General features: G+C 33.2%; 1 protein-coding gene across 1 annotated transcript; it reads right to left on the bottom strand.

Annotated features, from left to right (window-relative positions):
• Nucleotides 1-594: 594 nt before the first annotated feature.
• Nucleotides 595-20,095, bottom strand: LOC129000392 (uncharacterized). Its single transcript, XM_054427356.1, has 2 exons — nt 19,817-20,095; nt 595-678 (listed from the first exon to the last, which is right to left on the bottom strand). Exons 1-2 carry the CDS (start codon nt 20,093-20,095, stop codon nt 595-597), a joined length of 363 nt encoding a protein of 120 aa, XP_054283331.1.
• Between the last annotated feature and the right edge of the window lie 3,528 nt (nt 20,096-23,623).

The raw sequence follows: 23,623 nt of genomic DNA, 5'->3' as shown, positions 1-23,623 counted from the left end.
AATGATTCTAGGTATTAAGTGTTTTCTAATTTTGCAATATTGCTATTTTGTTAAATAGTCTCAGAGAAAAAAATTGTTTACTTAGTACGAGTACTTGGTACTACAACAGGTAAAGTCAATGACTATTATACAAAGAATAGTATCAAATTAGAGAGGTTTTAAAAATTTTCAAATAGCAAATCTTTTGTAAACCGAAAACCAGTTAATCCATAAAACAGGAAACAATATACCAGCTAAGCAGTAAAATAGTAAGGTTATTAAAAACTATGAATTTATAAATCCGTTTCTAGGATTGCATGGGATGAAACGTATCTTAAAACAGTTTCATGTTCGAAGGATGATAGTTCTGTAAAAGAGAAGTTGATCAATACCAAGACGACTTAACTATCCGATTTTATGTTAGTTTCATCTTCTGCAAAGCTCATTCAATCATACAACGATAGTAGGTTTGTAGCATTAAAGATTTTGTAGTTTCTAATATCACTTTATTTTCGTTTGGTTTGATATTAAATTGTAGACACAATATAAATGATTTTACAGCACGCTCTATCAATTTACATTCTACTTTTCGCGTTCTAAAACTGACCTTATTTTTTACTGGGGAATACATAATATACTCGGACTTACCTTCTTTTCCTGTTTTTGAGCTTGATCGTTTGTGGATTTGCAGGCACACACCTGAAAAATGTATAATATATTAAATAAAAAAAGCTCATATACTAAAATTACTATAAACTACTATTATTTTGCATCCTGTGGAAAATAGCTTCATTGCTATATGGATTTTATCAGTTATACAGACTGTCCCAAAAGTCCCGGACCGGTTTAATATTTCCTAAACGACAACAGATAAATCAATAAAATTTTGCACATCAACACCACACTTAAAAACCTACTTTTTTAAGGAACTATCAGTTTTCTGTCATATCATGGGGACGTCCCACGAGGAGTCAGAAGGAAATCTTAAATAGGAGCATAGGTCAATATGCACATCAGTTTAAAGGGCTTAGCTAGCAGAGTTCAATGCCGGAAACCGCGCCTCGAAAGGATCACCCGTTACAAAATGGTGGCCGTTCAAAGATTTCTTGAACCTGCCATTTTGAATCTTTGAACGACTGCCATTTTTTACTCAGGCGTTCTTTTGAGCTTGAATTTACGGCATTGTAATCTACTAGTGAAGACCTTTAATTTGATGTGCATATCGACCTATGCTTACGTTAAAAAAATTTTCTGACTCCTAGGGCTGTGCCCCCAAATGCAAATTAAATGAATCTTTGAACCACTGTTACTCTTGACTTGGTTGTCCGTTTGAGTTCAAATTTGCAGCATTATATTCTACTAGTAAAGACCTTTAATTTGATGTACATGTCAACCTATGCTTCTATTTAAGATTTCCTTCTGACTCCTTGCGGGACGTCCCCATGATGTGACAGAAAATTTATATTTCCATAAAAAAGTAGATTTTTAGGTGTGATGTTGATGTACCAAATCTTGTTGATTTATCTGTTGTCGTTTAGAAAATATTAAACCGGTCCGGGACTTTTGGGACAGTCTGTATATTATAGCTTCTTTAACCAACGATGCAACTTATTAATCGCACTAATATCAATCGGCTGCGGAGTACGCTGCGCCAGTATGGAATGCATCGTCACATGCAAAAAAGGTTGACATTGCAGTTAATGACATGGCTCGGATTGTAACTGGGTGTTTGAAACCAACCCCAGTACACAAACTCTATCCTATCATAGGGATCGCCCCTCCATCAATCCGACGTGGTGTCGCTGCCGACGTAGAAAGACTAAGCAAGAGACGGGCCCTCGTCACCCATTACACGGCCACCAACCTGTAGAGCGACGGCTACGGTCCAGAAAGAGCTTTCTATCACGGACACGAGTTCTGGATGGATCCACTCTCAAGCAATCGGGTGGCAAGGGGGGGCCAGGTTGATTAACCCTCCCATACTAGCCAGGGAGGAACTGGCTCCTGGTCCTACATTACTCGGTGTGGAAGCCCCTAAATCGATTCAGGGTTGAGGTACCAAAATGCAAGACAAACATGCCGAAATGGGGTCTCTTACCAGACGAAGAAAACATATTGTGTGCGTGTGGTGCTGTTCAGGATCCTGGCCATCTGCTGATCTGCCCACGCCTAGACCAGTCTTGCACAATAGATAATCTTTTACAAGTGGATGACAAAGCCATATCGGTAGCTAATGTTTTTTTACAAAAACGAAGTCTAATTTCCGGACACGGAGTCTTGAGTCTCCGAGTGGGTTGCGCAACAGTCCCCCGATTAGTCGGGCAACTGTTGCGCGACTCAAAATCGCCTGTGTGCGCCTGGCCTACAGTACTAGTACGATAGAGACAACTTAAACCAATAAATATAACATTGATGAAAATACTGCATGTTGGTTTGTCAAGGGCAGAAAGGTAAATATTACAATTTAACTGTTTATTTAAAGAGTGATTCTAAAGGGTCTCTTTTCAAACTAAGTTGGCTTGCTAAGTTCAAGGTTTTATAAAGACAGTAGATCCTAGTTTACTCATTGACACGTTGTCGATAGCGCATTGTAGAGCCTGACATTGCTTTTAGCTTTACTCGTTGTGCGATGCGTCTGTATTGTTTTTCCTAGTAGAAAGCTAAAAGCTTTTACAATTGAAATAAAAAAAATAAGATAAAGTAGGTTAAAATTGAGGTACATAAGTGTTACTATTTATGGTAAAATGTTTGGTCGGAATCCTCTAGGCGTCTGCAGTCCGCACAGGCTTCACCTATGTATAGAACATTCCAGGCTATCAACAGTTTGCAATGTTTATTTTATATTTTTTATTTTATTTGAATGCAATGCAAATTTATTCTGGCTAGGTTTGAATCATTATTTTATTTGCCGTACAATTTGTTATTTTTTTAACATAAAGTATAACATGTCGAGGAACGTGCCAAATACAACCCTAACCTAGACAACCTTGCTTTAAGGGAGCCAGGGAACAGATTCTGACGTCCTAACATTTTCATCGGAAAAAACGAAATTTTTTCTTAGTACTTGTTTGTAGTTATTGTTATTCAAATGTTGTCCACTCTCTTTACTTTAATAATATTCAAATTACTTATCCGCTTTAATGTTAACAAAGTTTTGTAAAAATGTAAAATACACATTTTTCGTTTAGTGGAAAATCAAATTATTATAAGGTCTACTAGGTGGTGGTTCCGAAACATGAAGTGTCAATACGTTACCATTTAACTCCTTGAAAACACACATGGGAGTCAGGCAATCGTGCAATGAATATTAAACTGAAATAATTAACTTTAAAAACCATTTCTCTGCCTGCATGTTATATTTGATCATAAAAATATGTTATGGTGTTTTCGCTTTATATAAATAATAAATCGAAGCACTTTCACAATTTATAAACTTTGACTGTTTTATAACGTTTTAGGGCGAATATTAACCCTTTGGGCTAATGTATTGACATTAGACATAAACCTATGTTGTCGAACAGTATAAACTTTACAAAAATAGGCTATAGAGAAAATTATTATTATATGTAGCTTCTTGTTCAATATTAATTTGTCCTTTTGACAAATTTCGTAGATATATTTATGTCACACTTCACGGGACAAGAAACATAACAGTTCAAGTTTACTTTTGCTGTTAGAATTTACCGTGTTGGTATATGTAGTACGATTTTTCAGTATTAGGAGAAGACTTGAAACGTGTGGTGGTTTCTTAAGGTCTACTAGGTGGTGGTTCCTAAACATGAAGTGTCAATACGTTAGCATTTAACTCCTTCTAAACACACATGGGAGTTAGGCAATCGTGCAATATTTAACTCTACTACCAGTAAAAGTTTAACCGTTACGTAAACAAACTCGGATACATGTACATCGTAAAATACATACAAAACAAAAGTCTGTATTTTAAAAAAACGGGGGTTTGCATTTGTAGTGTGTATACTAAAATCGGCATCGCCAAAAGTAAATTAAGCTGAAAAATGTACTCAGAAAGATTTAAATAATGTATATGTTTCTAAAATGTAGACAAACTTAACTTGTTCGAGTAGGCTACAAGCAACCCCTTTGAGCATAAAGTCATGACATTTCTCAAAACTAATCTAATAAACGTGGATAAATTGTACTTAAAGATTCGTAATTTACCAGAAGTACAAACAAATCGTTTACCGCAAAACTATCTTAAACGCAAGCTAAAGAACTATTTAATTTGGAATCTCCAATGAATTTCTAACCCATTAATACTTAGAAATGATATCAATATTATATTTCAATCAAATGAATGATTAGAGAAGTCCAGAATAACAACTCCAAGATACTCGTAGTTAAAGTATATAAAAGTATACAAGTTTGTTGGGTAAATAAAAGCAATTTAAGAAGTTTCAAGTAATACTAACCATCAACCCAGCCTTCTTAATTAAAATGAAGAAAGTATTTCTTTGAATTTGACTTTTAATGAGGATATCCAAAAGTAGCATTTTTGTAAATTACAACTTACAGTTATTAAAAACATACAGACTGGATTTATAGCCGTTTGCGGTTTAAGATACGAATTTGTATTCCTAATGTAAGAATCTACTTATTGCTCATGTTAGGATCGAATAGTTTAAACACCAATGATCAATCGTAATTACTTTCTTATTTTAACCAGTCCATAAACTTTGAAACTCTACTTGCATTTTTATCATTTTAAAATTACATTTTAAATTACTTAATCGCTTTATCAAGACCCGCATCATTTGTTTACTTTCTTTAAAAGATGAACATGAATGCAGGGTGAGTTTAGAATGGTGTGGCCTTTAAATGTTTTTTTTTTTATTTATAAAATAAAACATTATTAACAGCTAATAAAACGTTCAAATAACAAAGTTAACAAGTGTTAAAAGCGGCGTTATTGTATTCCTCTCAATTAAACCTGGTGGAATTAACCTTGTTATTAGGCATACTTTTTTACTATACAGTATAGTGTGGTGCAATTAGCGAAAAAACTGCCTATCCTCAATATCCTAAGTGAAAGCTTAATTTTCACATCAAACTCTTAATTATAGTCCCCGAATTTTATGGTAAAAGGCTTCACAATTTTGAGTGTCAGGTTTGGTGTGGGGGGGGGGGGGGGTTAAGGTTAAAAATGTGGTAGTTGTTTTTTTTTGTTTTTATTAAATATCTCGAAAACCACGTGGCTTAGCGCAAAATACGTCAGAAAATGTCCCGGAATGGTTAAAAATTTTAAAATAATAAAGAGCTTAAAAAATTAAAGTCACCGTGCATTAAATTCATTTCAAAACATGATTCAGTGATACGCTACATTCTAAGAGGGACGACTAGGGGTCAGATTAGTTCCAAGCAAATCTTAAATCTAAGCATATCTTTATTTGAACATCAAATTAAAGATCTTTGCCAGTAAACTACAATGCCAAAAATTTGAGCTCAAAAGAAAAACAGAGTCTAAATTGTCAGCCGTTCAAAGATCTCTTTAATTTGCAAAGCAAATGTTATACGGTACTTCCTCAGAGGGACGCCAGCTGGAAGTTGGAAGAAAATCTTAAACTTAAAACTCGTGTAATAAAAGTATTTTCGTTTGCCAAATTGATGAAATTTAATATTTTAAATTTGAGTTGAAGTTCATTGGATATATTTACAACAACACACCACACAAAGATTCACTGCACAGTCTAGACCGAACAGTTCGATCATGCAAGATGATTCTCGGTGTGCATGATGCCGCGACACGCGATCTTTGTGGCTACAGTTGATTTAATTTAACTTGATGTGTATAAGCTATTTAAAAATATGCTGCTCACAATTTCCATCTCAATCAGTAAAAATATGTTTTGACATTTCTGTTATCGAACTTGAACATATTTTTAGTCCCAGTATATATCGAGATTAGTAGACACAACCTTTATTCCAGTACCCATAAATGATCGTACTGGGTATTTTTTTTACTGCAACGAAATTCAGCTCGGTTGTAAAATGATCTTAAAAGGTTCATGAATGTAAATAGAGTAGTAAATGTTACTAATTCTTTTATGTTGTAGAAGGTATTTTAAGCAAATGCATTTCATGATTAACGATTGTTGTATGCTTTTTTGTTTTGGTTTCCAAGAAATGAACACACAAAAACGAATTTTTGTTTTATACATTTTAAGAAATATTATTAAGTATTGGTAATTACTATTAATTGTAATATTATCTTCCACCTTCAGTAGATTGAAAATAGTGTTAACTTTGTGAACAATCAATAAGAACTATTTATTTTTCTAAAAGAACTCTTAAGTTTTCAAATTATATTACTATTTCAACACATTTTTAACAAAGATCAACTGAAAATACACCCTCTGCAAAACAAATTTGGATGCCTACTTTAAATTTATTATTATTACTTTCAAAACGAAAAATGGGTAAAAGGTCATGACATACGGACAAATGCTCTTTAGTTGAATAATGTGTAACAAATGGAAACAGCAACTCGTCAGTAATACATTTTAACCACTAGAACTCAGAATAATGAGTTTAGTTTAGTTGTCTGCCCGGTTAGCCTTCATTATTTACCTCTGCCGAGGCAATTGAAATATATAATTTTGGTTTAGGGCATTACCACGGCTACATTATTTGTTATGCATAGAGTTTAAGTCTGCATTGTGCATTCATATAGTTGTTCCTGAATATGGACAAATCTTGTGTCCACCTTTTGCAGAATCTACTACCCATAAACAATGTTATTGTACACAGGTATCTATTTATGTAAACTGTTGGCCAGAAATATTGCATCCCTATTATCATGAAGTTCGAAACAATGCACAATAGCGGTGGAATACACAAATAATGTACTTAACTCAGGCAAAAGTAAATATTACTCGATAGATAGGGAGAGAGAGAGAGAGAGAGTTATACATGAAAAGAGTTTGGTTACGGAATATGATGGCATATTTCTTTATTCGACCTGAACTCCACCTCACCCGTGTTATCTTCATCTCTGGTTTGAAAATTTGTGATATTTCAAACATTTGGATAAATCTATTAAAAAATCAAACATTTTAAGCACTTTTTGGTAATGATGTATTTTATGTATTAAATAAAATACAGGAAATGTGAAAGTGTGTGTGTGTGTTTTGACGAGTTTTCAACCTCAGTGATGAACAGTAGATCTTCGATGTTACCGGAGCATATCGGCATTTGTTTCCGATAATACCGGTAACAAATAACACAAATTTTTAGTTTCCGTAATAGGGATGCAGTTTTTTTCGGTCTGGGAGGATTATTTATAGCATGGGATTTAACTTAAGAATGTACCTCGGGTTGGAAACCATTATTATTTATTAATACCAAAAGAACATGACAGTATCCATATATTTTAACCCTGTATTTATTCATCCAAATGCTAAAAACTATATATTTAGATGAAGAAAATATACAGGGCGATTGATATAAGTGTGCCAGCTGTTATATTCGAAAACTATAAGAGATATTAAAAAAAGTTAAACGATAAGTGCCTGGGATTTTTTATTTTAAAAATTGTAGTCAAGTTGAAAAACAAATTTAGCTGCCATTTTTCCAATATGGCCGCCAACTTTATTTTTTATATGATACACCCTGTATTTTATGATGTATTCCGGTAGAAAATATAATTTTAAGACGATTTTAATCTTGTGTTTTTTTTCATAAACCAAACCGTTTCAAAGATAATAATAGTTAAAGTTGTGAAATTTTGAATAGTTTTCGAATAAAACAGCTGGCACGCTTGCTTATGCCTACATCAAAACTCTTTCACATGCCGAAATTTCTCAACTTGAATCCCATTATTACCTTTACCCATTATTATCTTTTAAAGGGTCAGGTTTATGAAGAAAAAAAAAACACAAGAGTAAATTCGTCTTAAAATTATATTTTCTACCGGAATACTTCATAAAATACAGGTTGTTCTATAAGAAAAATCTAATTGGCGGCCATATTGAAAAAATGGCGGCAAAAATATTTTTTTCGACTTGACTACAATTTTTAAAATAAAAATTCCAAGACACTTACCGTTTAACTTTTTTTTAAATCTCTTATAGTTTTCGAATAAAACAGCCTGCACACTTATATCAATCACCCTGTATTTCACGGAGACTAATGCAGTAAGGCATGCACTTTCCCCATAAGCAGAGGACTTGGCTAGTTAACGATTTGCTTTTATGGGATGGGTAGCCTTAAGGTCTATAAGGCTACCATACGGTATAAGACTTGTAATGCAATTTAAAAGTTCCTTGTGAGCGAGCAAATCTTTGTTGAATGATGAAAGAACACGCAATGTTGTGTATACCGTTGCAAAAGTAATCTCTTCACGTATAAGTTACGTAATTTATAGCACAAAATTTGCTAAAAATAACATAAATAAATCAACGACAAAATCATATCGTAAATATTAAAAATACTGTAAAAACGTCAGCGTTAATTATGTAAAAAACCTTTTTTTGTTTTACTGTTGTTTATTTGTATAAACTGATAGTCTGTCCAAGGAAAAAATCTTGTACTTCGGTATTATACCGACCACACCTAATATATCCTAACCTAATCTAACATAAGGGTGGACTATGTTTTAGGTTAGGTTAGGAAGATTTTGTTATTTAAACTAATTAAAATTTTATTTGGAAGTCAAATCATCGGCGTGGTTGGTAACCAAAGTACCCATGCTACGCTTGGGCTTGATGATTGACAACTGAGACATCGAAATCTACATTCATCGTAACAAATTTAAAATGTATCTACCTTTCTCTAAAAAAGGTATATTTAAGTCGGTTTAAGTCTGCACTACAAGGTATTGATAGGCGTATTTTAATTAAGGACATTTGCTAAAGCTTTTCACTCAGAAACATTGAAACTGTAAATTGAACTAAACGTATTTATTCCACTTAACGTAATTTTTAACCGGTGTTTGAGCCGACCATTCGACTATCAATTCCTACTTAGTAAGTTTAGTAGTACATTACATTTTGTTTTGACAATTTTTCATGTTTCGCCGTACAGTACTTAGTCAACATCGGTATACAAATTTCTTAACCAATTGGGTTAGCTGGCTTCAGACTTGACATTTCACATTGGTATAGTTCACTTAGGTGACTAAATAATGCACTTAAAGTCATGTCAAGGTTTAAATCTTCTCTTGTCGCATTACACTAAACAGTTTCTTGACACTTCATCGAGTAGCTTTCAAGTCGAAATCTAACTTTGTAAATCTTCATAAAATAATTTGTTAATTTTATCATACAATATAAACATTATAATCAGAAATTTTCAGAAAAGAGTTACGATGACATGCTAGATACTAAAATGTTGGCCTACTTATTGGACGAAAGAAATGTTTAAGTAAATTTCTTCTCTAATAGTAAGATTACGATTTTGAAGGAGCTAGTTAGTCCTTAATAATATTCTTTTTTCTCTTTCAAGAGCTAGAGACCTTTTTAATCTTGAATTTTCCCTTACACGTTGGCGTCAGTCTTGTATGTGGTTCGTATCAACCAAAGCAAGGTAAAGTATAAGTTGGTACAGTAAAATAATTGTCTATGTATACAGTATGCGTATAAATGAAATGATGACATATAGACGCGAACCTACGACATTTCTTGGTCATCCAATCTATCGCACCACCGACTTCTCGAACATTCAAACACAGCGAAAGAACAAAACTGTTAAAATCAGGAGTATAGCATGTGCCAAGGCATAGACAAAATAAAATAAAGATAAAATCAAACTGTAAATATACCAATTTTACAGAATCTTAGTGAACAGAACACGTCAATCAGTCGTACCTGAGAGTTACCCAGCAAAATGGGGACACCGACATAGCGGCTCAATGCATCTGAGCTTGGTTATGTCACTAAATCACGGAAGTTAAAGTTCGATAGAGGAGAAGACTCTTCTGAGAAACTTTAAGGGGAAAATAATTCGTGTATACTGACATTTGTTAAGCCTACAAGTTTACATGAATATTTACATGTTTGAGGATTTGTTGGTATTTATGCTTTGTGTTAACCTAAAAAGTTGTAATATTAGTCTACACCATCGCGTTTTTTGTCTATGTTAGAGACAGTTTGAAATGTTCTTTACAGATATTATGCTAATACCATTTAACAATTTGATTTCAATGATAAGCATAAACCAACGATTTACAGTACAATAATATAACGTAGGATAATATTCAACTAAATGGTTGCATAAAAAAATATTTATAACATTTTATTTACAAAAAATGTTTGTCTTAATTAAAAAATGCTTGGCCTCCTAGACTGGGACCGTGGCGAGTATCCAGCTACTAGGAGGTAACGAATTGTGTCTAATTATAGGTATGCACTGTGGATGCGATACTCCCTGGTGTGGATTAACGTCCGCTTTAGTGAGTTGAGTAACTATCCGCAGTACTATCCTGATAATTAGACCAATTTGTTAATCACAACAATGTATGGCAAAAATGTGATTCAAATCAAACTATAAACTGTAGGTCCCTTAGTTGCCATTGGTTGTATGGGCTATTAACTAAAGTCATGTCTAAGGAACATGTCGGCCTAAGTCAGTAACAAGACTACAAGATCGTGCCACTTATCCTACATTCATCTCCATTCATACTTGGCTTAAAATACTTACCTTCGTATGGTCACAATATCAATATTAAAAGTATTAAAAAAGTATTCAGATAATTTGAAAACACGCCTAACCTAGTACTTCGTGAGTCTATAATGATCTTTGGAAAAACATTGAATGACGTTACTTAGTTTACACAGGACGTGTAATAAAACAATCGTAAAATAAGAGCAATAGAAACGTTCTAGTGGAATTATCTATCCACTGGTTTGTTCCCCCTTCTCAACCCTTTGACCTACAAACCAAGTAGCATTGACTATTAAATACTGAAGTATTAATAGTCAAACCTAGTAGGGTGCCTCCTTAAATTTGCAAAGTATAAGAACTGGAGGATATTTTAGACTTATACCATAGTAAAACTAAAATAGTATAATTGTTGGTAATTTATGTGGAAAATGTACCTTTTACTGCCAAAAGTGATGAATGTTTCATAATTAAGAGTATTCAACAACAAAAAATACCTAGTTCTAATAGACATTGATAGAACTACACCAAATCAACAGAAGCCTGAGTAGAGAGGCTTGGACGCGCAGGTCAAATGTTTACTTTTCAATGGCCTAAGAGAAAAACTGGTAAGTTAGATTACTTAGTACATTCAGTACTGTAGATGAAATAAAACCGATTTGGCACCCAGCGATTAGAATTATCCCTTTAATTCAGTGGTTATTATTTCCATTTCAAAAAGCTTTAAAAATCCTTTGTGGTTCCGGAACTACCATTGATCGTTTAGTCATTAATTAATGATTCTAACTAATGAATCGGCGAGTCTTTGTCAGCGAAAAGCTGCATCTGGAATCTTCTCGATTGATACGTCTATGAAAAAGTTAAAAGCAGTTTAATTTATTATCATGGCATGATAATAGTTAATTAGTTGCTTTAAACTATTATTAAATTTAATGTGCCACAAAATAATGATCAAATGGAATTTACAGCCTCCGATTCCCTCAACAATAACGTCAGCACATGAACGTACTCAACAATTAGCTTCGTGTTACTGAATTCCAATAACATCTTAAAGATTGAACTGTAAATACATATACATGTATCTGAACTGAAAAATGTAACCCTTACTTGTGTAGGCTTTTTGTCATCTGTATACACTGGTAATAACCCTTAGTTAAAATTAGACATTCTTCCCAAATTTTCTATTCGATTTTATAAGACGCGTTAAGACTTGAACAGATAGAATGTGTTTATTTACCATTGCTACAAATTGAACAACTAAATGTATTTCCCTTAAAAGGAAGTAGTAGTAATTAAATACAAACACCTAAAGCGGGAAACATGTGATGTGCATTTGTAAGTGTTAATTGACAGTCCCTGTTTCTGCGATGTACAATTAAAGTTCTCTTTGACAAAGGACATTTAATTGCATGTATTACCTGTGATGGTCACAAATACGAGGTTATACCTTGATTTTACCAAGATTGTTGTAATTGATTATTTACATTGACATTATACTTCTAACTGAATTTTATAAAATGGGTCTTGGTAGCTGAGGCTTAATTTATGTTCAATATTTTTCGTAATGTAACACAGACAGACTTAATTTAGTATGAGGTCTCAGCCACAACCTGTAATTATGTCTCAGATGCCTGTGCACGGAATTGGGCAAAGCAAGGTAAAAGTAGGCACAGCCACAGCACAAGAATAAAGTGTGCTGACTAGTTTACAGTATGGGCGTTAAACGCGTACATAAAGACTTGTACATAAAGTCACGTATCGCTGTCATGGATTCTAAAGTCCGCCATGTTACCAACATAGTCATAGAATTGCCGATTCAAAAATTTCGTAGTTTACTAAAAATGCCTGGAAATATTTCTGCAGTGCGATTGATTTTAAAATTCCACATAGCTCCGCTGCTTAGACCTTTGAGGACACAATGTTAAGCTTATGATGAATATCATATTGATTGGTTTTATGTATACTAAAATTCGTCTTCCAACATTTTCCTATATATTTATGCCTGTAAACATTAACTATCATGAATCTAATCGTCATAAAAATCGTTATAATTAAAAAACATAATTCGTTATACATGATATATTTTGAACAGGTAAACGATTATGACCAGTAAAATCGGTTATTTACATATGTTTAGTATGCATCCATCACTGTAAGTTTTAACAAAACAAGTTAAATGTGCATTCACAAATATTTTTAAATAATAATCGGTTTATAACTATCAAACACTACTACTGTACCAACTAGTATAATACTAATCTAGATGTCATTTAGTTTCAATTGAAATTAGCTACAATTGAATTTACACCCTTTATTGTTCAAATTCTTAAAATTTGGTTTGCTTTGTCATATCGATATCACACAGTTGGATATAAAATTAGAGAATGTTTTCAAAAACATTTAGCTTATTTATCATACAATAAACACAATGTTTATAGACATTATTTAAAATCTTATAAGCACTTATAACACTGCACCCTTTAGCACCATGGTTTTTACCCCATTCAAAAACATAAATAAAAGCTACAATTTTTTGTATAAGTAAATAAAGTATAACATGAGTAATGCACTGGATTACAACTGTGTGGTGTAGATAAGCAACGTCATTTGATAATATTTTATAGGTCAAATATTCTTATATTCGTACAGAGAATGAAATGCGTGACGATCAAAGATGCGTCAGCTATAACACGTTGCGTGTTTATAACGAAACTGTCAAATTTTGGAGAAGACGATATCTTTCCCGACTGAGGCTTCAAATAATAACAAACGTGCTCCTTATATTTCGATATGCAAATATCTCAAAAGAGTTATTCTAGTAGAGATAAATACAATTTAATTCACAATAATAAAAATTTTGTTTGCATTGTACAAAAGACACAGATTTGGCACCGAGTGATTCTTCACTATAAAATTCAGAATATTCTAAATTTATTCAATTTAAATCAAAAGGTAGGTAAAAAATATAGATATGTTGGAATATTGTTATTCTATATTTTTCGTCATTCTTCAGCAAAAAAGGAGTATTTAATGCATGTGTTACATGTGTTTAAAGTACCTATTTTACTCCTTAGGTAGTAAAAATCCTACATAGAGTACATAGAGAGTAAAAGTCAGCTGTTTTAACCTTCGATTGTAAGCAATCGCATGAATCGAATTAGTGTATGGATTGATTAAATCGGTTGTAGCTTACTGTTACTTTTTGTCTATGCTGTTACATTATTGTCAATAGTTCGACCTATCGTTGGTATAACGGCGTAAAATTATAAAATATATATCTATATTGTATCTTCATTTATATCTCTAGTATAGGTGTATTACCACGATACAACCTAAGATTAATTAAGTAATGCATTCCGAAATTCGCCTATGTATTTTTTTTCCAAAATAAAATGTACGCTTATTGTATGATGTGTATTCTTATTTGTAAGTTGAATATATTTGTACAGTAAGGCATTTAAAGAGGCTTATAAAGAAATCAGAAAATATAAACAGTTCTTATATACATAATTCCATATATACTACTCTTTATTATTTTACTTACTTTACAAGTTTATTGATTGAACACGTCCCATAGCTTTTTACATAGAATTATATGTATACATAAAGGCTTTTTATGTCCAAGAATTCAAACCTGATCAATTCCCAGAGTCTCATATTGTAATATATTTAGCTTTGGCCAATAAAGTTCAAGGCATCCTTTGACTTTGGAGTTTAGTGACTTACGTTGGCGTATTTGACCAACGTTCAAAGGAGCTGTTTGCGAAATGATGTTCCCTTAAGGAAAAGCGAATAGACCAATTCTATGTCTCCAACATAAGACGACTGCAAATGCACCTTTTCATTTTGAAACGTTAGTTACAATACTAAGATAATTTTTTTCTTGAAACCTCTGTAACTTAAACTACCTCCATGGATTCTTTGCTAATGTAAAGTCAATGTAGAATCAAGCCAGTGATAAGATGCTGCAGTTACAAGATGGTGGTGATAATGATTTCGAACCAGCAATGTCTGACTCATAGACATACTACAAAACTATCGGATGCGGATTCTCATTGTGTAGGATACAAATAAATGTGGTTAAAACACACACTAGTAAATTGTGCTTTATATCAAATGTATAGTTTAAAATTCCAATTGTCACTTAGATAAATTAGATGCATAGTATTATAGTTATTTATTATTCCCATAGAACTGCAAAGCAGATTCTTCTGCAAACTTGAATATTCTATGGCTGTGAAAAAAGCTGCAAACACTTAGAATAATTATAAAATAAAGATAAAATGGTAAGGTGTGTTTCATGCTGTTTTCATTATTTACTCACCACTTAGTTTTATATTTAATTATACAACGATCCCAGATTTTAATTTAGTTTAACTCTTCATGGTTATAATTTCCTTTCAAGGTGAAATTCTGCTTAAAATAGATATACGAGATGAAAGATATAATTTTACCCACCCAATCAGTTTCGTACTGTAAGTCTGAAATACCAAAATATCCACATAGTTGATTCAATAATTACTGAAGTACACAAATTATTATACAAATTCATATTTTCACTAACAAAAGTAGGTTAATGGGTTGTAAGCTTGAAACGAAATATCATAAAACTAATTGGGTACTTTCATTGAAGTGTAATGGTTCGTGTCATTAGGTTTGTGTTAATGTCATTAATTTTAATTACTTAACGCTTGAAAAGAAGCGTAAACAAAACTGCTGCCAACTGATCTTTGTCGAGTGCAAAATATGTCCAAGCTTTTACATCATTTACGTTTTAAAAGTAAATAATTAACATGTAAACACAGATTTTATCTAATTTTTCAATCTTCACAATCATAAATATCTGTACCTTATTGTTTTACAAAATTGTTCGATTTTACAATCCTAGAGTTCAACATCTAAAATAAGTGTTATGCCGTACATGTTTTTACAAAGAATATAATTGGCGAAAACATTTTAAATTGTAATTAAATCATTTTGGATATCTTATACTAGGCTTATTTTTTAGTATATGAATCCTAACAGTGGCTTATCGCTTACAACAAAAACAATGGCACCAAATATATTTAAAGAATAATTATTTGGAGAAATAAAGACATATATTTTTATGTTTTGTTTTGATAGTGGAAAAAAAAACTTTAAGAGACAGTTGTATTTTAGTGTTCCATTTAAGGTGAAACAAAATATTTGTGTATATAAAGATAAAATTATACTTTTGGTAATTCGGAACCCACCTTAATCTGCAGTCAACATACAAACCAAAGTAAATCTTGCTATCTACAAAAATGTGTACAGATACTATTTTTTTCTTTTCTTGATTTCTATAACAAATGCTGGAGGAATTTTTACGGGAAGAACAGGAGGAAGTTTTCAAACGCTTTTAGGGAAAAAAACCCCATGTGTTGTGGATCATCTGACGGGAATCAAACCCGTCGCTCCCGCACCCAAGTCCGAACTAACTATGGTCAGTGTTCTAACTATATACCTAAAACCATAGTACGTTTATTGTTTAAATATACTCCATTTGACACGAATATCTAAAAGACGGCCTTTGTTTGTTTCATATTTAACAAATTATTTTAGCAACTGAAACCCAACAATACCAACCATATTAAATCATGAGAAACAATATTGAATAGCAGCATAGTGGTTTAAACTGAATATTCCAGGAGTGTGCTGCTCTATCGATTGACATTTAAACAATAGATTCAAACAATCGTAACTATCAACAATTGTGCTCAATTTCTTCTTTTATTTCTGCCATTATTATCTGAAGGACTAGTTTATACTATAGATCAATTTATTTAAATTCCTGAGTTCCTATGGTTTGTAGTTTTTTAGATAGTGATCAATGAGTGAGTGGTATTTGCCTTTAACATGATCAATTTAATTTGAGTGCATTAAAGGCTATTTGAAAACTTATATCTACTAACATGAAGATACAAATTGAATGCACTAATGCTGTCACATTAGTCACGTTACAACGAGTGAAGTAATTTGAAAGGAAAGCTAAGACACGTGGTCTTTGAAGCTGACTTCGGAGAATCAAATTTACTATGTCGTGGAATCCGTTCAATTAAATTCGTGCGAAATTGAAAATGTCTTTGAAAACGTTTATCCAGCTTGGACTTTGATGGGACTGTTACTAGTCATTCCACAGTCAGTGTTTCGTTTAACATTCTTGTGTTATTGAAGAGAATCGTTTTTAGTTAGAGAGGAGTAAAGTATGAGCAAATACATTTAAGGTAAAAAAAAACAATAACTATATATTCAAATTGGTTGCAGTTTGGTTTATTCTTATGGAGAATAAATCATCTTGAAGTTTTTACTAAGCTATTAATATTTCACCAAAAGCCACACTTCATTACTATCCCTGTTGGAGCAAATCTAGGTACTCGTTAAACCTAATGTTATTTCAATATATTTACGTGAGAATCAAATCAGGCAAATGGAAATTTGCTTATTCTGCAAGTTTGCTACGGTAGGGTTATTTTTTATTTAAATGAAGCAAAGGCATTTGATAAAGTAAAATATAATATCTCAATAACTAGCAAATAAAACGGTAGAATCATGTAAGTTTCATCATCTCTAGGTTTCTGGAAAAGTTCCGACACACATTCAAAGAATCCGATACAAAACATGGTTTATTCCATTCATCCACAACAAAACTGACATTTTAACAAGATACCCTGTAACAATCCATCTTGTTAACTACTTGCTTGTTAACAGCCATGAACGTTTTACTCTACACACGAATTCGGTACAATTTTTGTTTCTTTCGTGCATAACAGAACAAAGTGAGTGGTAAAAGATAGCAACGCCACACTAACAGAGGACACGTGTAGTCGTTATGACGGTTACATGTGTTTTTGTTGCTGACGAAACAAAACATGCCTCTATTATTCCATTTTCCCTCTCTTGTTTATCTAAAAATTGTACAACTGCAAAAAAGTGTACATCCACAATTTCTCTGCTAACATTTTGGATATTGTACTGGCACGTCGGTAATAGTATTGTAATAAAAAAGACTTATTACTTATCTGAGGTAAGAACTTTTAAATAAGGTGGTAATACATTCTTAAAGTATAATATATTTACTTCCTTGCATACAAAAGTTAACTAACTTTACGATTGTCAGAATATCATTTAGTTTTTCTTAAACAAAAACGAATCAATAAAATCCGCTTTTTATCGATCATACATTTTATGATGTATTGGGTAGTATTTCTATATCACCGTATCTCTCAAACGTAATGTTGGGTAAAGATGTAACAAATCTTATTTCTTCTGTAAATTACATAAAATTGAATGGATATTCATAAAGTTGATTTTTAAGTCCCACCTAAAGTGTACCAATTTATCATGAAATATAGAGTTAACTTCTTATGGGGCACTCTCCTTTATTTTTAAGATGTTTTTTGGAATGGCTTCAAATTTTAAAAGTCCGCCATTTTCCAATATGGCCGACAACTATGTTATTTCTTATTGAACACCCTGTATTGTATGATTGTTTTAGAATGTAAATGCGATTTTAACACGTTTTTGTTCATGTAATGTCGTCTCTAAAGCTAGGGCCTACTAGTTTGGGAGTTACAGTGGGTTACTTTTAAGAAAAAAGGGCTTGTAGTAGTCTATACATTCTGCATCCTGTAGCTCCTAAACGAGCAAGTTAAGAGAGGAAATTCAAATAATAAATAAATCTTAAAATCACATCTACATCCTAATAAAAGATCATAAAATACAGAGTGTTCCAATATTAAAGTTAGCTGCCATTTTGGAAAGTGGTGGCCATTTTGAAACAACGAAATCAATATTTTAAACGTGATTTTATTATAATGTAGATACAATTTCAATACTTATTAAATTTCTGAATTTTCTCTCTAAACTTACTCGTTTAAGCTATGTACATGATGCAGAATGTACAACACACAGTTTTTTTCTTACTTGTAACACGCTGTAACACCTAAAAGAGTAGCTTTAGAGAAAAAAAAATGATAAGAATAAAAACGTTTGAAGCCGCTTTAACATTTTGAAACAATCATAAAATACCAATAAGAAATAACAAAGTTGTCGGCTATATTGGAAAAGAAATATTTTTAAATTCCAAACCACCCCAAAAACATCTTAAAAATAAAGGGGACTGTCCCATAAGAAGTGAATACAGATTATTATTTATGCACGAATTCATTCATTCATTAATATATCCATTCTTTCTTTTTTCATTCATCATACGATAATAGAATAATGAAGACCAGTGACATCGGTCATGCTCAAGCCAAAAACAGAGACTGTTGATCGGCTCTGATAATGAGCAAATAGTTGCAATGGCCAAAATGTATAACGATTGTGACATATTTTATAAATATTCACCGTTTCGTAAATGTTTCCAGTATAAGTATGGATAAATTGAAAGTCTTTTGCCGACGTATTTTATTATTCGTATAATAGCCAAACACATACACAAGGCTGATTAAATTGTATTGACAAAACAGCAATGCATACCTACACAACCTGAATATGCAGGATAGGTTAGAATGAATAAGATGACCTGTGTAGCTTTGTTACTAAACACTACAACGACTTCAGGTAAGACTCTTAGGCTGATTGAAAGTCGAATAAAAACTGCTTGACTTTTAAAGGAGTTATTTATCAAATAATACTTAACTAGAGGTCGTCCAGTGGTCGAAAACTCGACAAAAAATAAGTAATGTAGCCTACAGACTTCTCTATTTTCACCCCACACTGTAAATAAAACATGTAATTGGAATTTCTTTAATTTGTTTTGATATTCTGTTTATATTTAGTTGTTATTTGATCACCAGCATCCCATGATAATTCTTTCACTTTTAAAATAAATTTTTTGTGCTTATTTTTTAGCCTATTTTAATTTATAAAGGGATTCTGCACATCTACAGGAAAATCTAGTTCTAACAGTATGCGTAGACTCTCCCTGCGATGCACACGAGCTGGGAGAAAAGGTTTTACAGAAACATGCTTGCCTATTAATATATAGATGATACTTAAGTTATCTAGATAGCCGAGTGATAATAGCGCCCTGTTCATATATGATCCTCGCTGGCTCGACTCCAAGCGAGATCGATTCACGCATTAGTGATTTGAACTGATTAGCTAAACAATATTGACATTGAACTGTAACAAGAACCGGGTTTGAACCGTTATTTAAATAATGTCAATTTTGTATGAATATACATAAAGTTCAGCTCACCGAGCTCCGATGTCGAGGAGACGGCTTGACCTCCGGTTGTTTCGGTAGTCTCGGCATCGTAGAGATCTCCAGGACGGAACACAGAGACACCAGCTGGTCGTCCAGGAGGAGGCGAGGTCGGTGGTTGCAGCAAGGGCGAGTACATCTCCGAAGCACCAGCGGGGCGCAGCCCTCCGTCCTGGGCCCGCAGGAAACGCGCTTCTTCCGCACACACTCCTTACATGTCAACAACTCCATGGTCGACGTCCCGTTCAGAGTCTGACTTCCAAGATGTAGCATAGTCAGTGGTACTCTAAACACGTGCAGCACAGTCAAACATTTCAATGTTCACAAATAATAATAAATAAGTTTTACAAACATTTTGAACAATTAAAAATTAAAATCTGGGTAACATGAAACACTAAAATGTTAAAGGTTATGTTGTTTACCGGGAGGCACAATTTGTTTTTCAGGATTAATTTTGCCAACGTGTCATTTAGAGGCTTCTAGATTGACCATAACAAAGGTTTAGTAATTGAAAATTTTTTTTTTTTGTTCATAGAATAAAATTATAAATGCCTCAAATTCAATTTTATATTTTTTATTATGCAATTAAACCGTCATAACCTAACCAAACCAACCAAACGTGCTGACAATGAAAAAATCGAATGAAGGTTTATTAATCGAAAAAATAGTTCTGTTCATAAAATAAAATTATAAGTGCCTCAAATCCTATTTTATAATTTTTTTATTATAAAATTAAACTATCATAACCTAACCAAACTTGCTAATAATGAAAAATCAAATGAAGGTTTAACAGAAAAAATATTTCTGTTCGTAAAATAAAACTATAAATGGGTCAAATTCAATTTCATAATGTTTTAATTTTAAAATTAAACCGTCATAACCTAACCAAACCAACCAAACTTGATGATAATGAAAAAAATCCAATACAAAAAATAGTGCTACGGATGGGGATTCGAACCCGGGTCCTTCGGATCTTCAGCCCAGTACTTTATCCACTACCCCACTAGCCGATGGCATCAATCGTATCGTCGCTGTAATGATGTTCCCTCAGCCAATCAGAAGCCTCAAAATGATACTATAGACAACACTAATCCTGAAATAAAAATTCAGCTACCGGCACGCAGTTATATAATCTGATCGAAAAATTCCAAATTAATTTGATTGTATAAACTTATCAGGATGATGACAATGAAAAATAACACAGACTTTTACAAATCTGTACATAAAAAACTACTGATGCATAAAGAAATTAGGTAAACAAGTGAAATTTGAAAATAGGATGTTAGAGGTTATTTTTGTTCCCCGGGCCAATACAATTTGATTAACTGATTCTGATTGAAATGGCTTGGCTAGGCGTTTAGGATGTTTACAATGCAGCTTAAATCGGCTGTTTTAACATCAATGTTCACTATGACTATTTTCAAAGACTTATAAAATTTAATTATTTTTGGTTAAATTGTTGCTGTAAAATATTTAAATGTAAATCTAAGTGGTTTACAATTATTGTCTGTGTTGTGTGTATTTTATTTCCCGGGCCAATATAATCTGGTTAACGTTAACGATTCCAAATGAATTAATTGGCTTCACGAAATGCCCAGAACGTTTATGTTGAATCCAAAGCTTGATGTTTTAAAACCAGTATTTACGAATTTTATAGTGTTCTTAGTCTAAAGAATAATTTATTTTACAAAAGGTATGAAAATGTTATAATAAAGACTGTAAAATGTTAAATGATGATGCTAGAGGTAATTTAGTTACCCAGGCAATAATTTGATCAAACGATTTCGATTGAATTGGCTTGATGAAATACACAATCAATTTTACTGCCACTACTCATGTGTATATTGGATGCTAAAAATTCCAGTTTCAATGTTTTACAATCAGTTTTTAGTTTTCATCTTAAAATACAGCATTTTAACTTTCTTAAACACCACAATGACCAAACATATACTCAAATTTTGATCTTTTAACAAAGCGCTTTGTTTATATTTTGATTTAGGGCTTTGTTTATAAAATTATTAAATTAAATGCATCCGTTCATTTAAGTTCTACATTTAACTGAAACTGAATATCATAGAACATCGTCAATTAAGTAACGAATATACTTAGGGAGAACTGGATTTCATTGAAACAGTTTTATAATTTCGACCTGAGAACCTTATTTTAGGTCCTCAGCATAAATGAGGACAAAGACAAGATTGATACGGGACTTGTATGCAAATTTTAAAAGTATAACGAAGATTATATTACAAAAAATAAATCTTCAATCCAACTACGTATTTTAGAAAGTTAGGAAAGAACTAATATTCGATCGAAATCAGGGAATCGAGTGGTAAAACAGTAAACTACAAGCAGCACCTTCAGTAACTACGTAATAAAATATTTTTCTACACCAAATTTTGATTTTTGGAACAGTTTTCAACACGAAAACCTATTTTAATCGATACTGGGTTAAATAATCTCAGATATTGTAACTGTTAACGTACAACAGGCAAATCCTTTTTTTTATGTAAAAAATAACATTTGTATTACCTTTAAAAATTGTATAAACCTATACAACTACTCCTATCTAAAATATAAAACGAATTAAAATTAGTCAACTATTCTTTCTAATGAAACCGATTTTAACACCACGATTTCAGAAATAACCTCAATTCAACCATCCACAATAAAGCGTAAAACCACTAATTAAATAACTTAAAGTACGCGAACTTGACCGTCAGCGAGAGAGATCGCGACGACACTGCCATGAGTAGCAGGGGTTGTTGTCAGAGGTTGCTATGGCAACGTCGAAAATCCACCCTCCCGCGCAGCCTCCTTCAGGATCAACCCTTGAAACTGTGTCACTCAGGCACTGGAACATCCGGCAACATGTGATATCGGCCATGGTCAAGTACATCATACACTCTCCCACAGTGTCTTCCTCAGAATCGTCCCATGGAACTGTGTCACAAAAAACACAAAAACACCAAAACATCAGGCAACCCCTGATATCGGTCACGTACGTCATACAACCTCCCACAGATCATCCCCTGGAACTGTGTCACTCAGGCACTGGAACATCCGGCAACATGTGATATCGGCCATGGTCAAGTACATCATACACTCTCCCACAGAGTCTCCCTCAGACCATCCCCTGGAACTGTGTCACACAATAACTGGAACATCCGGCAACATGTGATATCGGCCATGGTCAAGTACATCATACACTCTCCCACAGTGTCTTCCTCAGAATCGTCCCATGGAACTGTGTCACAAAAACACAAAAACACCAAAACATCAGGCAACCCCTGATATCGGTCACGTACGTCATACAACCTCCCACAGATCATCCCCTGGAACTGTGTCACTCAGGCACTGGAACATCCGGCAACATGTGATATCGGCCATGGTCAAGTACATCATACACTCTCCCACAGAGTCTCCCTCAGACCATCCCCTGGAACTGTGTCACACAATAACTGGAACATCCGGCAACATGTGATATCGGCCATGGTCAAGTACATCATACACTGTCCCACAGCGTCTTCCTCAGAATCGTCCCTTGAAACTGTGTCACACAATAACTGGAACATCCGGCAACATGTGATATCGGCCATGGTCAAGTACATCATACACTCTCCCACAGAGTCTCCCTCAGACCATCCCCTGGAACTGTGTCACACAATAACTGGAACATCCGGCAACATGTGATATCGGCCATGGTCAAGTACATCATACACTCTCCCACAGTGTCTTCCTCAGAATCGTCCCATGGAACTGTGTCACAAAAACACAAAAACACCAAAACATCAGGCAACC

The sequence above is a fragment of the Macrosteles quadrilineatus genome, unplaced genomic scaffold, assembly GCF_028750875.1.
Source record: "Macrosteles quadrilineatus isolate MER2022 unplaced genomic scaffold, UCM_ALF_1.0 Scaffold_8__2_contigs__length_117827958, whole genome shotgun sequence".
Lineage (NCBI taxonomy): Eukaryota > Metazoa > Arthropoda > Insecta > Hemiptera > Cicadellidae > Macrosteles > Macrosteles quadrilineatus.
The sequence above is the reverse complement of the archived record's forward strand: the minus strand, read 5'-3'. Positions and strand labels throughout refer to the sequence as shown.